Source organism: Triticum aestivum, chromosome 2B (genome assembly GCF_018294505.1).
Source record: "Triticum aestivum cultivar Chinese Spring chromosome 2B, IWGSC CS RefSeq v2.1, whole genome shotgun sequence".
Classification (NCBI taxonomy): Eukaryota; Viridiplantae; Streptophyta; class Magnoliopsida; order Poales; family Poaceae; genus Triticum; species Triticum aestivum.
In genome coordinates, this window is record NC_057798.1 from 742,098,263 (window position 1) to 742,112,971 (window position 14,709).

Genomic DNA, 14,709 nt, shown 5'->3' on the forward strand with positions numbered 1-14,709 from the left:
TTCAAACAAGATCCAAAGTAGTCAAATAATTGAGAAAGAATATTTTATTGTCAATCTAACCCTACCATCCAAACAGCTTTTTGGTTAGAGTTAGTTTAGAGTTAGTTTAGATTTAGAATCTAACACTAACCTCTAACTGAGTTAGAGTATCCAAACAGGGCCATTGATTCGCCATGGAGTGATTTAATTTTCCATAACGCATGTCGGCTGTTCAGTCGCTTATTTTTTTTTAACACAATAAAAACACAAGCGCTTATACACATGCGCACACACCCACCTCTATGAACTCACACACGCACACCCTACCCCTATGAGCACCTTCGAAAGACTGAGCCGACATATCATCTTGAAATTTATGAAGTCACTTAGGCACCTCGTCGTCGACGGGAACGTCTCCTCCCACCGAATACGCATCGCCGGAAATCGTGAAATAAATCCAGGAATAAATGCGAGCACCAGGATTTGAACTCTGCTGGGCTAGGAATACCATAGTCCCTCTAACCATCCAACCACAGGTTGGTTCGCTCCTGTCGCTTAATTATTATTGACGTTTTGGTGGGTGTGTTGCACACGCAGCGTGTGGGATTAATGTCGTCCCTACTATTTGCTTGGGGTTAGTACGTACTTCTAACTCGCAATTAGCGTACTCCTCATTGGTGCTTAGATGAGGTGCTAAGCACATTGAATAGCTTAACAACTATGCTCCCCAGTGCATAAGTGCTTAGCTTAGGCTGGTCATGGTGGAGAGTATCATATACTAGTATCATGCATATGATACTAGTGTATGATACTTATATCCATAGTGCATAATATCATATATTAGGGGGTGCTTGGATCCACGGGACTTATTTTAGTCTGATTAAAAATAGTCTCTTTAAGAGGCTAAAGTTCCAAGCACCCCTGACTAAAGAGGGGCTAAAACTAGTCTTGAGACTAAAAAATTTTAGTCAGGGATACCCCTACTAAAATGTGGATTAGTCCCCTCTCTCCTCATTTAACTCCTCTCCTTTAACACAGGCGAGTTCTGGATTGGAGGGTTTGGAGAATAATAAATGCTCATTAACTTGATTTTAGTCTCTTTAGTATTTGGATCCAAGCATGGGTGAGGCTAGCAAGTTTTAGTCCCACTATTTTAGTCATGGGACTAAAACGTATCCAAGCACCCTCTTAGTATCAGGCTGGTCATAGTGGGGAGTAACTTATACTAGTGTCATGCATATGACACTAGTCTAAGTTACTACCTCCATAGTGCAAAGTAACATACTAGTAGTGTCATAGATGACTTCATTTATTAGCTCATAGACTCATTTTGCCTCGGTAAGCGCTATGTTACAGTAACATATTATGTTACCACAAGCACCTCTTTTCTCATTAAATACTTGCCACATAAGTAAAAATGTCTTGAAATGTGTTAAGTTACTACCTAAGTTATCCCCACTATGACTAGCCTCATAGATGGTCTCATTTATTGTCATGCATGACATATAGTAGTATAACATTTATTATGTTACAGTATCTACCTATGTTACTATAATCATCTCTTTCTTCTTTAATTGCCTGTCACATAAGCATGTTTACGAGTCCCAAATGCATGATACTACTTATGTTACCCCCACTATGGCTAGCATTATGTTGCTAAGCTTGCTTCATTTAATGATTTAGCAACTAAAGCTCTTCATGTATTGGTGGGCTTCCTTCCTTTAAATGTTTTGCCTAGGTTCACGCTCTTAATATTGTTTCTTCCTGGGGTCACCACACTCATCTCTCTCCTCTTAAATAACTTGCCACATCAGATTTTTTGCCTACCTGGAAGGCTTAGCACTTGTACAAGGTGGAGCATTGGGAGGGGCCTTATGCAACACATGGTTCGAACCGGATTTAATGGTCCATGCACACGACCGGTGTAGGTGTATTATCGATAGGCCAGTCTGCTGCATGCATAGGACGCAACATGTACTGGCAGATACATGCAGTACAGATAGCACACCAAAAAGGGTAAATACATAGGGAACTAGAGAAAATCCATCGCACGAAGTACAATTGGGGACTAGAGGAAATCCATTGCACGTGGTATATGCTATGTCTTGAGATTGTGTTGGTTTTCCTTGAAGAGGAAAGGGTGATGCAGCAATAGTAGCGTAAGTATTTCCCCCAGTTTTTGAGAACCAAGGTATCAATCCAGTAGGAAGCTCCTCAAAAGTCCCACACACCTACACAAACAAGAATTCGCAACCAACGCAATAAAGGGGTTGTCAATCCCTTCACGGCCACTTGCGAAAGTGAGATCTGATAGAGATAGTATGATAAGATAAGTATATTTTTGGTATTTTATAATATAGATAGGCAAAGTAAAGATTCAAATAAAAGTAGATTGAAAGCTTATATCATAAAGGATAGACTCGGGGGCCATAGGTTTCACTAGTGGCTTCTCTCAAGATAGTATAAGTATTACGGTGGGTGAACAAATTACTGTCGAGCAATTGATAGAAAAGCGAATAATTATGAGACTATCTAGGCATGATCATGTATATAGGCATCACGTCCGTGACAAGTAGACCGACTCTTGCCTGCATCTACTACTATTACTCCACACATCGACCGCTATCCAGCATGCATCTAGAGTATTAAGTTCATAAAGAACAGAGTAAAGCATTAAGAAAGATGACATGATGTAGAGGGATAAACTCATGCAATATGATATAAACCCCATCTTTTTATCCTCGATGGCAATAATACAATACGTGCCTTGTTGCCCCTGCTGTCACTGGGAAAGGACACCGCAAGATTGAACCCAAAGCTAAGCACTTCTCCCATTGCAAGAAAGATCAATCTAGGAGGCTAAACCAAACTGATAATTCGAAGAGACTTGTAAAGATAACTTAACCACACATAAAAAAATTTAGAGGAGATTCAAATATTTCTCATAGATAAACTTGATCATAAACCCACAATTCATCGGATCTCGACAAACACACCGCAAGAGTTATATCGAATAGATCTCCAAGAAGATCGAGGAGAACATGGTATTGAGATCCAAAAAGAGAGAAGAAGCCATCTAGCTAATAACTATGGACCCGAAGGTCTGTGGTAAACTACTCACAAATCATCGGAGAGGCCTTGGAGATGATGTAGAGGCCCTCCATGATTGATTCCCCCTCCGGTGGAGCGCCGACGAAGGCTCCAAGATGGATCTCGCGGATACAGAAGGTTGCGGCGGTGGAATTAGGTTTTCGTGGTCTGTTCTGATGTTCTCGGGGTACGTGGGTATATATAGGAGGAAGAAGTAAGTCGGTGGACGCCCGAGGGGCCCACGAGATAGGGGGCGCGCCTAGTAGGGGGCGCGCCACCCTCGTGGCCGCCTTGGCTGTTGCTTGACTTCCACTCCAAGTCCTCTGGATCACATTCGTTCCAAAAATCACGCTCCCGAAGGTTTCATTGCGTTTGGACTCCGTTTGATATCCATTTTCTTCAAAATACTGAAATAGGCAAAAAAAACAGCAATACGTGCTGGGCCTCCAGTTAGTAGGTTAGTCCCAAAAATGATATAAAGGTGTAAAGTAAAGCCCATAAACATCCAAAACAGGTAATATAATAGCATGGAACAATCAAAAATTATAGATACGTTGGAGACGTATCAGTACACAGGTATACCTGGCCATGGGCCGGGCCGGGCCTAAAAAAGCCCACGACGAAAAACTGAGGCCCAGGCCCTCCCAGGCCCTACCATCGGGCCTACTTTTCAAGCCCAAGCCCGGCCCATCTGGTAAAAAAGCCCTGAAAAGCCCTTAGGGCTTGGGGCCGTGGGTTGGGCCTCTTCCTTAAAATGCCAATATGCCAAGCCCAAGCCCATCCAGGCCCTGCTGGTGGGCTCAAAACTCAGGCCCAAGCCCGGCCCACAGGCAAGCCCATCGGGCCTAGGCCTTGGATTTTAGGGCCGGGCCTGGGTGGGCCGACAGGGCCAGGCCAGAGATGGCCAGGACTATACACAGGAGATCTAGAGCAAATCCTTCACAAGGGGGGAGGGTGGGAGCTTCAGAGCTTGTGCATGAAGATCATGACTAGGAGCAGCAAATTCAGGACGCCCAACATTTAAATGTTCTTCAGCCATGCTTGATCTGTTCAAGTAGTGATACGTGGCCATAGGCCGATGCATGTGAAATCAGGTATCCCCGCCGTGCGCTGAAGTACTGTGTACTTGTTCTCCCACATCAAAAAACTGCATCCACCATACTGCCAAACACAAAAAACAAATGTTTAGTGAGGAGTGTGCGGAGATGGATCGAAAGGATCTTGGAAAACTTACTTCATGTCGTTCGCACTTGTAGAAATGCCTTCCTGGGTTTTTCTTCCATTCCTGAGACGAACCACATCATGTAGCGTGCATTGCAATCCGGGCAACAGATGAGAGGGGACGGAGGCATCTGGTTAGCGGTGTGGTGTGATGGAGGAGGTGTGGAGCTAAGCTGGGACTTAGATGAACACATGCTTGTGAGGCAGGGAGAAGCAGAACCAAGAAGAAGGCTTGAGCAGGATGGGCATTGACAATCAAGCCGATTGTTTAAAAAGGCCACGGGCAGCATCATGCAGCTAGTCGTTGGGACTGGGATGCTAGTGGCCCACGCCTCAATTCAATGTGTGGCCTGCCTTTTAATTTTGCATGGGATGCCTTGCCTGCCTTGTGCTGCATGTGTCAGATGCTAATACGTGGTTATAACAAATGCTATAAGAGGAGGCGTAAATCATTATACATCCCATGGGTATTCAAGTGGCACGAATCACGTGGAAACATGCGGGCTGGATACCAGCCGCGCGTGACCGCATGTCCACTCGTGATTATTCGGTGTACTCCCTCCATTCCATAACATAGTTTCATGGAAAGTCAAATCTTAAAAAAAATTGACCAGGTTTCATGGAAGAAAACATTTAAATCTAGAATGCCAAGCATATAAAGTTAGATTTCGTCATAAGATGTAGTTTCACATTTTATAAATTTGGTATTGTAGATACAAATAGTTTTCTCTATAAACTTAGTCAAAATTTAACTTTTTAAAAAATCTATACATACTACATTATGAAACAGAGAGAGTATATAAGTTGGAAAACATTTAATCTCAACCGGCTGATCCTGTGCACGCATCAGCTGGTTCATATGGACGTCATGCGTCCCATATGGCCCCACATGTGTCTCCAGGCGGCATCCCTGCATCATCTTCTCTCCTCTTTCTCCCCGTCTCTCTCATTCTCTCCCTATTTCCTCTAAGCCGATGTTGCAAACTCTGGATGGTGTATTGCAAGACCAGGGAGCTGTAAGCGGCATTGTAACTTCGACGAGCATCGGACGACGTGATGCAAAACCATGGGCGTGGCGCTGCAACCCCTTTTTTCCCATACTTCCAGATCGAGCACGCGTACGGTGGCCGCTGCAAGTCATCATCGCAACTCCGGCGAGCTCCAAGGACAAGGGCGGCGACCACCAGTGTGACGAGGTTGGTGCTGGTGACCAGTGGCGGAGCTATCTACGTTGCTGCAGGGGCCATGGCCCCCCAGCCTTGATTAAAAACATGAAGAAACTTATTTGGGGACTGCTGAGTTCAGATAAACTACAACATTTGCATCCCCCAATACATATTTTGTGTTTGGCCTCCCCTGAGATTGTTGTCTAGCTTCGCCATTGCTGGTGACAGCTGCCGCGAGCAATGCCTGAGACCATCAACAATTGTTGTGAAACGTGGGTGATTACTTTTTTTTGAAAAGAAGGATAACCCACGTGGGTAACTACTTGTGTCCCCCTAGGTTTATGTCCGTCACACTCATCACGTTGCTCCCTCCTCCCTCTACCATCAGACGACCGCCCACTGCTGCAAGAGGCAGGGCCATCGATACTGCATCCCAGAGACGAACAATCACAAACTGCTTTTTTTTTAGAAGCACAATTGTGTTCTGCAAAAAAACACACTGAAACTAATGGAAAACCAGGCAAAATCTAAAACAACAACAACAATGCGTGCAGGGTGCGCTTCCGCGCCAGAAGGTGACTGATGCAGGGAACTCCTAACCGGTGCCTTCGGCACCGATTGCCGTTTCTGGCAACACACACGACTTGCCCGTATGGCCGGCCCATCATGAGGCAGAGAGAAAATCCCTCAGCAGCGCAACTTCGTTTCTTTTGTTCAAAGGTTGGACCAGTTGGCCGGTCAACCATTTAGTTTTTTAAAAAAAGATAAAAAATAAAATGTCGAGAAAAGTAAAATTTGTGAGTTCAGAAAATTTCACGGACTTGAAAAAAGTAGTTCATGAATTTATAAAAAAGTCAAGAAAAATGGAAAAAGTTCACCGATTTAAGAAAACTTCATCAAAATTGAAAAAAAATCCTCAAATTTGAAAATAGTTTATCCAATTTGAAAAAGTTCATTGAATTTGAAAAAATGCACAAATTTGACAAAAATCATTTTTTTTGAAAAAGAAAGTTCATCCATTTTTTAAAAAAGGTCATCGATTTTGTAAAAAAATCACAATTTTTTTAAAAATTAATAGATATAGGAAAAAAATCATGAATTTGAAAACAATTATCAATTTTTTAAAAAAATCACGCATTTAGTATAAAATTAAAATAAAACCAAATACAAGAAGGAAAAGTAAAAATAGTAAAACAGAAGAAAACCATTTGAAAGAAAAAAGAAAAAGAAAAAACCGAAGAAAACTGTTCCAAGAAAAAAGAAAAAGAAAAGAAGTAAAATGCTGTAAGGCTAGCCATAGTGCGGGTAACATAAGTTGTATCATGCACTTGAGATTCCCAAACATGCTTATGTGGCAGGCAATTAAAAAAGAGAGAGATGATTATAATAACATAGGTAGATACCGTAACATAATAAATGTGATGCTACTACGTATCATGCATGGCAATAAATAAGATCGCCTATGATACTAATTTATGATACTATGCACTATAGAGGTAATAACATAGACTAGTAACATATGCATGTTACTAGTCTAAGTTACTCTCCACTATGACCAGCCTAGGGACCAGATCAGGTAGGTGGAGAGTTGGTTTTTGCACCGGACACTACACCTGGCGACCACACAGTTCGAATGACAAACTTTGCCTTTTTAAAAAAGAAGAAAAGGTCGAACGGGCCAGCCCAGCACAGCGGAGGGTGTGCACCCGTTTGAGAATCCTGAAGAAACGGGCGCGCGCCGTTTAGGATTTGCCACCGATGCAATGTCTGTTTTTTTTTTTACGATAGTATTTTTTTGAGCAACTTTTTTTAGGATAGTATTTTTTTTAGCAAAATCCCTGCTGTATCGGTGAAGCAGCCCATCTATTTCTAAAGCGCAATAGGCAATTATCCGGCCCATATATCGGTTCACCTCCTTCTCTTGTGGTCTCCCGGAGCTGGACGGAGCCTCACATGACTGGAAACCTAGCCCTCAAAAAGAAAAAAAAACATTACTGGAAACCTGAAACCCCATAACCAAAACGACAAAGCGGCGGCGGCGACCGGCGAAGTCGTGGGGCTCGGGCAGGAAGCAGGGCGGACTGGACCTCGGGGCTCGGGCGCAGCCGGAGTCGTGAGGAGGAAGCGCTGTGCGCTGCGCGGGCGCCGCGGCGAACCGCGAGCAGGGGCGCGCAGTGGCAGACTGGGCGACTAGGCCGGTTCCCGGTCCCGGTGGAAGTTGTCTGCGGAGAGCAGGCAGCGCAGTCTCGACCTCGAGCACGAGGATACCTCAGAGTGAATCTGCCAGAGGGTAAGTAAAATCACCCCCCCCCCCCTCCCTGTGAAATGTGATTGAAAAATGAAAAATAATAACCCGTACAGTATTTCTGTTTTCTGTGCCAGCCGTCTGTGTGGATTCGAAAAAACTGTGAAATGAAAATTTAAAATGTTTAAGCATATTTGTTAAATTGCGATATTTGTACATAACGTCTATAGAAAATGGTATAGCACGTTTCTACTCTTTACATATATCTAAGCATTGCAGCTTAGCTGGTGGAATCATGAACCCAACATTTCATTTGGAGTAATGCGGTGTATATATATGCCAATAACATGTAGACAGGTGATCAATTACAAACTTCAAATGAAAAAGATCCGTTTTCAGGATAGTACTACTTCGAGGATAACCAGCTGGAAGGGTGTCCCGAAAATATAAGACATTTCAATGCAACTGTGACCAAACAATTTCACTCACTCTGATGTGCCAGGTTCTTGGTCAGGGCCTCAGGGGTTAGGCCTGTAGGATCTTCTCGATCTGCTGCACAACATAAGACATTGTAGGCCTTGAGTCGACATGTTTACTGCAACAGTTTATGGCGACATGCAGAATTTGCACCATGCACTCTTTTTCACCGTCCTTCTGCTCCTGTCGTCGGAGCTCCACGTCGAACACCTCCGCCGTGCGATCCTCACGCATAGCAGAATGCACCCACCATGACAAATCTACTCCCTGTTCATCATGTATGCTATTTGCCGGGGCCTTGCGTGTGAGAAGCTCCAGCAATAGGATGCCGAAACTGTACACGTCGGCTTCCTGGGAGAACCGCTTATTGTCGGTGAGCTCAGGTGCACAGTAGCTGGATGCATTGGGATACACGCCAAGTGTTATCAGGCCATGCTCCGACACACATGCATCGTGTGTACCGGTGAGCAGGATGTTGGAAGACTTGATGTTACCATGGCAGCTTGATGGTCCAGCTAAGTGGATAGCCTCCACACCGCGCGCAACAGCTAGTGAGATGGCTGACCGCTGCTCCCAGTCCAGCAGACCTGGGCCAGAGGCTTCGCCACCTAGATTCACGCATCATGAATTAGTGATTCATCAAAAACATTATACAGTGTCTAGGCAAGCATATGATATGATTGTACAGTATATATATTACCGTGCAGTACTTTTGCTAGGCTACCCATGCGGATGCTGTTGTACACTAACACCTTCTGATCCTCGCTGTAGTAATACCACCGCAGTGGCGCAATGTGTTTGTTCTGGATGGCGCCAATCAGCCTGACTTGCTGCTCAAAGTCCGCCTTCGGCATATCCACATCCTTCAGCATCTTGATCACCAGCACCCACCCACTATCAAGCGTCGCTTTGATTGTTTTCCCGACTGTACCCTTGCCCAGAATTTCAGCCGATGACCGAAGGAGGTCTTCCAGGTCGAAATATTGGTCAGTCGCTGTGGACCTACCGATAAAAGTTCCCACATATCGGGTACTGCTACTGCTTTCCTGTGATAGTCCCGTTTTGACTGGAGCCACAATTCCCGTTTTGGGGGTTCTGCCACTGCTTTCTTGTGATGGCGTTTTTTCAGCTGGAGCTACAGTTCTCACACTTTGGCTACTGCTTCTGCTTTCCAGAGATGGTGTTTTGGCTGGAGCAATTTTTCTTTCTCTTCCGATCTCTTCGATCTGCTGCACGACTTCAGACATTGTAGGCCTCTTGTTGGGATATTGACTGCAGCAGTTTAAGGCAAGCCATAGAAGTCGCACCATGAACTCTTCTTCCCTGTCCTTCTGCTCCCATCTTCGGAGTTCCACGTCGAACACCTCCTCCGTCCACCCCGTGCAAACAACAGAACGCACCCACCATGGCAAATGGACTCCCTCCATACCCCTTATGCTATTTGCCGGAGCCTTGCGAGTGAGAAGCTCCAGCAGTACGATGCCAAAGCTGTATACGTCAGCTTTCTGAGAAACCCGCCTATCGCCTGTGAGCTCAGGCGCGCAGTAGCCGGAGCCATTTGAATATATGCCAAGTAGTGTTATCAGACCATGCTCGGACACAAGTGCATCGTGGGTGCCAGTCAGCAGAATGTTTGAAGACGTGATGTTGCCATGACAGCTCAATGGTCCGGCAAAATGAATAGCTGCCATACCGCGCGCAACAGCAAGTGAGATGGCTGACCGCTGCTCCCAGTCCAGCGGAGCTGGGTCAGAGACTCCGTCACCTAGATTCACAAATCATGAATTAGTGATGCATCAAAAACATTATAAATTGTTAAGGCAGGCATATGATAACATTGTGCAGTATATAGATTACCGTGGAGCACTTTTGCTAAGCTACCCATGGGGATGAAACTGTACGCTAGGATCTTATCGGGCTCGCTATGGTAATGCCATAGCAGTGGCACAATGTGTTTGTTTTGGATGGTGCCAATACTTGTGGCATGCAGCTCAAACTCCACCTTCGGCATGTGCACATACTTCAGCCACTTGACCACCAGCTCATATCCGCTGTCAAGCGTTACTTTGTATGTTGTCCCGACTGTACCCTGGCCCAGAACTTCAGTCGATGCCCCAAGCAGGTCTTTCAGGTCGAACAATTGGCCTGTCACTGTCGGTCCAATGATAGAAGTTCCCACATTTCGTATACTATCACAGCATATCTGTGATAGTGCCGCTTTGACTGGAGCCACAATTTCTGTTTGGGGGATACTGCCACTGCTTTCTTGCGATGGTGTTTTTTCAGCTGGAGCTACATCTCCCGCTTTTTGGCTACTGCCGCTGCTTTCCAGAGATGGTGTTTTTGCTCGAGCTAATTTATTTTTTCTTCTCCAAGGAAACAGAGCTAGTCTTTCTTGTACCTGATGTGGTGCTTTTCTAAGTTTGCGAAGACGTTCGGCAACTTCAAACATCTCTGGACGTTTTTTGAGTTCCATCCTCAAGCATTTACCTATCAACTTAGCAATCTCGTCGATAGTCTTCATGTCGCTCGACGTTGTGATTTCAGGATCAAACATCTCCCTTACCCTCTTAACCCCTTTTGAAAGAGATTGATTAAAACTGCCAACCAAGACAATCTCCCCATCCTCTGTTCTTGCTTTCTTTCTAGTGATCAGTTCCAGGAGTACAATTCCAAAACTATAAACATCACTCTTTGCGGTGAGGCGACCATTCTGAACAAACATAGGATCCATGTAGCCTATACTTCCGATCACATTTAGAGTACATAGAGTATTTTCAGTGTTGACTAGTCTTGATATTCCAAAGTCTGATACTTTTGCTCTGAGTTCATCATCTAGAAGTATATTATCAGGCTTGATATCGCCATGAATGACCTGAGTATACATTTGCGAATGCATATAGGCCAATGCTTCTGCACATTCAATGGCAATTCTTAGCCGTGTACCCAAAGTGATGGGAATGCTATCCTTGTGAAGGATGGTACTTAGATCTCCTTTGGAAATATACTCCGTGACCACCATAAAGGCATTTTCATCTACACAGTAGCCGACTAATCTGACTACATTCTTGTGATTGATCTCACGGTGGACGGTCAACTCTTTGGCAAAATTTACTTTTGCATTGTAGATAAACTTCTTGACTGCAACCATACTTTTGTCCTCAAGGACTCCTTCATAAACTTCTCCAAAGGCACCTCTACCAAGTATAGTTTTATAGTTGTTGGTAAATCTTCTTATCTCATCTTCTGTAAAACATTTCACATCATGATTGCTATGTGCAATCCATTTCGATCTATGCTCTTCTCGGATAAGTTGTGTTACTGTATTTTCTGGATGATCCATCTTTGGAAGTAGCAGGGAACTTATTCAATCTAGGAAGACCTTTTGACCTAAAGAACAGTTTTGGTAGAGGTAAAAGTCAAATTTAATCCAACATATAAATTAGAAAACAAGTATTCCTTTGATTAATCATCAATGAATTGAGTAGGGAACTAGGGATTGCAGATGCCCATTGGGCAATGGGCAATGTATATAGATGGTGTTGTACCCCATTAGAGTTCCTTAGGAACAAAATGCCTCCTATATCTGCCAAAGTATAACCAATCTAGGTTGCTATTTTTTCTGCTTTAGTTACTCACACAACAATTGAAATATCAGTTGCGTTTTCAGTTAATGGTCTAGGACTACATCCCTAGAGGAAGTATGATGTACTAGGGAGTAATTAATATATATTGTTCAGTTCTGCTCTGGCTTTTGAATAGCAGCTTCATGGTAGGGTCTGGGTAATTGTACATGTTTGCTTGGCAGGAAACTGAAACAATTTTCGAACATGAAGAGAATAGGTAGGAATGGACTACACAAGTATGTGAATAAATTGAAATCTGAAGTGCTAATCTCCCCGGAAGAAAAACAGAGAGAGCTCTAACAAATGTGGTAAGACATGGAGACGGCCATGGTTGAACCAAACATACCTCTTAAGAATGGATGCCGTAACATAACACAATCAATGGAGCCTTCTTTTGTTCGTAGCCACAGATCGCCATGGAATGGGTCTAGAAGAAAGAACGGATGGCATATGCCCTTCTGTCATGAATTGCCATCATCGATGGTCAACGCCCAGAATATGAATGGGGGTTGGGATTGTTTCATGGCAACTGCTAAAAGATTAAATAGACATGGTGATGCCCAAACACGTTACGCAAGAGCGTCCCAATCCAATGATTGCACTAGAAAAACAAGAATTCAACACGTGGTTTGGCTTTTGTTTGACTCTACTCAAGCTACCACTGGGCCATACCTGAAACTGCGACCGTATCGTAGACGGGTGACTTTTTTTTTGAACACGTAGACGGGTGACTTTCAGTTGGTGAGAAAAATGACACGCTATGCCCGACGCTCTCTCGGCCGGCTCGATCTTTTTTCCCATCTCGCGTGGGCGCCGTCGCCGTCACCACGGGTTGCCCATTTCAGTCTTTCATCGTCGGGCGCCCATGTTCCTGTCTCCTTCGCGTCTCCGCCCGCCTCTGCGCAGTACTCATCCATCGCCTGCTCAAGCCAATGTTGACCTTGGTACCCGATAAGGACAGCTGCCAAAGTCGTTCCAGCCGGCACATGCGCAGGCGCGATTTCCACATTATTATCCCGCTTCCGCTCTAGCAAAAAGCAAGTTGTATAAAACTATACTTGGGCATCTATAACCGCGGTCATCTAATTTGAGCCACTATGCGTCCGACCTGTCCGGGCACGCCGGCTGGGGTGACCCGGCAGACCATATTTCTCGCATTTCACAGACACATACTCATATGCCTTAGTTAAATCCATACAAGACCATGCAGGCGACGTTTCTACGTAGATCAACACGCGAACATAGCAATCTGGCAAAGATGCATCACGAGACGCAGCTACCTAGTACCATGGCCTTGTACAGTTTGGTCGTTCCTCCATGACCGCGTGCTCGATCGATCGAGATGTAGCGGCGCTCGGCAAGATGTTGACACCCCCTTTTATCGCTGAGAAGTACGTAGGTCTTGATAGCTCATGGCTGGTATTGCAGAAAAATCAGTGTGCCTTCCCTGTGTTGTTTCTTCAGTTCAATATGCACTTGTGCCTTTTCAGCTCAATGTCTGGACCAGCAACATAGGCGCGCGATGCCTGTTCTGCTTGTTGAGCATGCACTTTCGTCTTTTCAGTTAAGAAAGTCTGAACCGCTGAATGCCTAAATCCCAATCCCTAATTCCTTCCGAGCTCCGACTGCTCCCAGCTCCGCTCCGAAGCTGCCGCGTGCACCTTGCCGGCAAGCTCCCCTACTTCCAGCGGCTGGCGCCCGATGCGGCATCTCCCTGACTCCCTCCTCGCACCCCCTGCACCTTTTGCTCCGCGTGACAGCGTCTGGCAACCTCTTACACACGCGGCATCGGTGGAGCTGCTACGCGAGGCACAGAGGCACAAGAGAGAGGACCGGGAGAGCGTGCGTGGACTTCGTTCGGAGAGGTGGTCGCTTGGCGCTGCTCCTGCCCCACAGCTCAAGCAAGGTACTGAACATTCTAATTCTTGGCTTGATGAGCTCTATTCTATTCATCTGTAATCTGTAGAATTGATGCTTATTTCTGTTGAATGAAACAAATCGATGCGTATTTCTGTCGTAATTGCAGAATTGAACATGAAGAGGAACGGGACAGTCCCTTCTCCTGAAACATATTACATGAGCCACATGGCACTTGCGACACTCCCTCAAAGATTGGTGGATTGGTATGTCCGAAGCTCCGCTTCCTAATAGGAAGCCCATGACATCTTTAATCATGCTCATCTCATGGTCGATTTGGAACGAGAGAAATGCACGTGTTTTCAATGACAAAGGGACACCGCCCACGATCTTGTTAGACAACATCAAGAAAGAGACATCACTTTGGGTGGCCCGCGGGAGCTAAGAAGCCAGGGGTTTGCTCATGTCGGGAGAGTAATCCCTTTCTTGTAATAAGGGGTGTATATGTAAGACAGCTAAAACTTTCCTTCTCTCTTAATTAATATACGAGGCAATTCTTTTGCCTCCATTTCAAAAATAAATAAATTACATGAGTCTAAACACTAAATCAAACATAATTGCATCTTCTTCATTAGTGTTTCTTCCCCGCCGATAACTTAGAAGGAGGGGGGGGGGGGGGGGGGGTGTGTGTGTGTGTGTGGAAATCGTATATCTAAATGTTGCAGCTTAGCTGGTAGAATCATGAACCCAACGTCTCATTTTGGAATATTGCAGAGTTTATATTCCAATAACATGTAGGGCAGGTGATCCGTTACAAAATTGCAATGAAAACATTCTTTTTCAGGATAGCAGCTCTCCAGGATAACCAGCTGAAATGGGTCCTGAAAATATATGACATTTGAATACAACTGTGACCAAGCAAATTTCACTCACTATGATGTGCAAGTTTATTGGTCAGGAGTTAGGACTTTGTGGATTGCCTCGATCAGCTGCACGACATCGGACATTGCAGGCCTCGAGTCGGCATCTTGACCGCAACGGTCTAGGG

At 44.9% G+C, this 14,709-nt stretch overlaps 1 protein-coding gene and 1 long non-coding RNA gene across 2 annotated transcripts; one reads left to right on the forward strand and one right to left on the reverse strand.

The window, feature by feature from the left end:
• Window positions 1–7,989: 7,989 nt before the first annotated feature.
• Window positions 7,990–11,521, reverse strand: LOC123047088 (receptor like protein kinase S.2). The gene is made up of 3 exons (XM_044470583.1): window positions 10,036–11,521; window positions 8,879–9,943; window positions 7,990–8,786 (listed from the first exon to the last, which is right to left on the reverse strand). The coding sequence occupies exons 1-3, from the start codon at window positions 11,519–11,521 to the stop codon at window positions 8,227–8,229; spliced, it is 3,111 nt and encodes a 1,036-aa protein (XP_044326518.1). The 3' UTR covers window positions 7,990–8,226.
• A 995-nt stretch (window positions 11,522–12,516) lies between these two features.
• LOC123047093 (uncharacterized) lies at window positions 12,517–14,246 on the forward strand. Its single transcript, XR_006422778.1, has 2 exons — window positions 12,517–13,710; window positions 13,831–14,246. It is a non-coding gene; the product is annotated as an uncharacterized lncRNA (long non-coding RNA).
• The last annotated feature ends 463 nt before the right edge of the window (window positions 14,247–14,709 follow it).

Bases quoted from the DNA above. Each gene is read 5' to 3' on its own strand.
- LOC123047088 (XM_044470583.1), bottom strand. From the start codon at position 11,521: ATGGATCATCCAGAAAATACAGTAACACAACTTATCCGAGAAGAGCAT. The intron at 9,944-10,035 runs GTAATCTATATA...TTGTGAATCTAG, and splicing joins CTTAGCAAAAGTGCTCCACG to GTGACGGAGTCTCTGACCCA. The intron at 8,787-8,878 runs GTAATATATATA...GCGTGAATCTAG, and splicing joins CCTAGCAAAAGTACTGCACG to GTGGCGAAGCCTCTGGCCCA.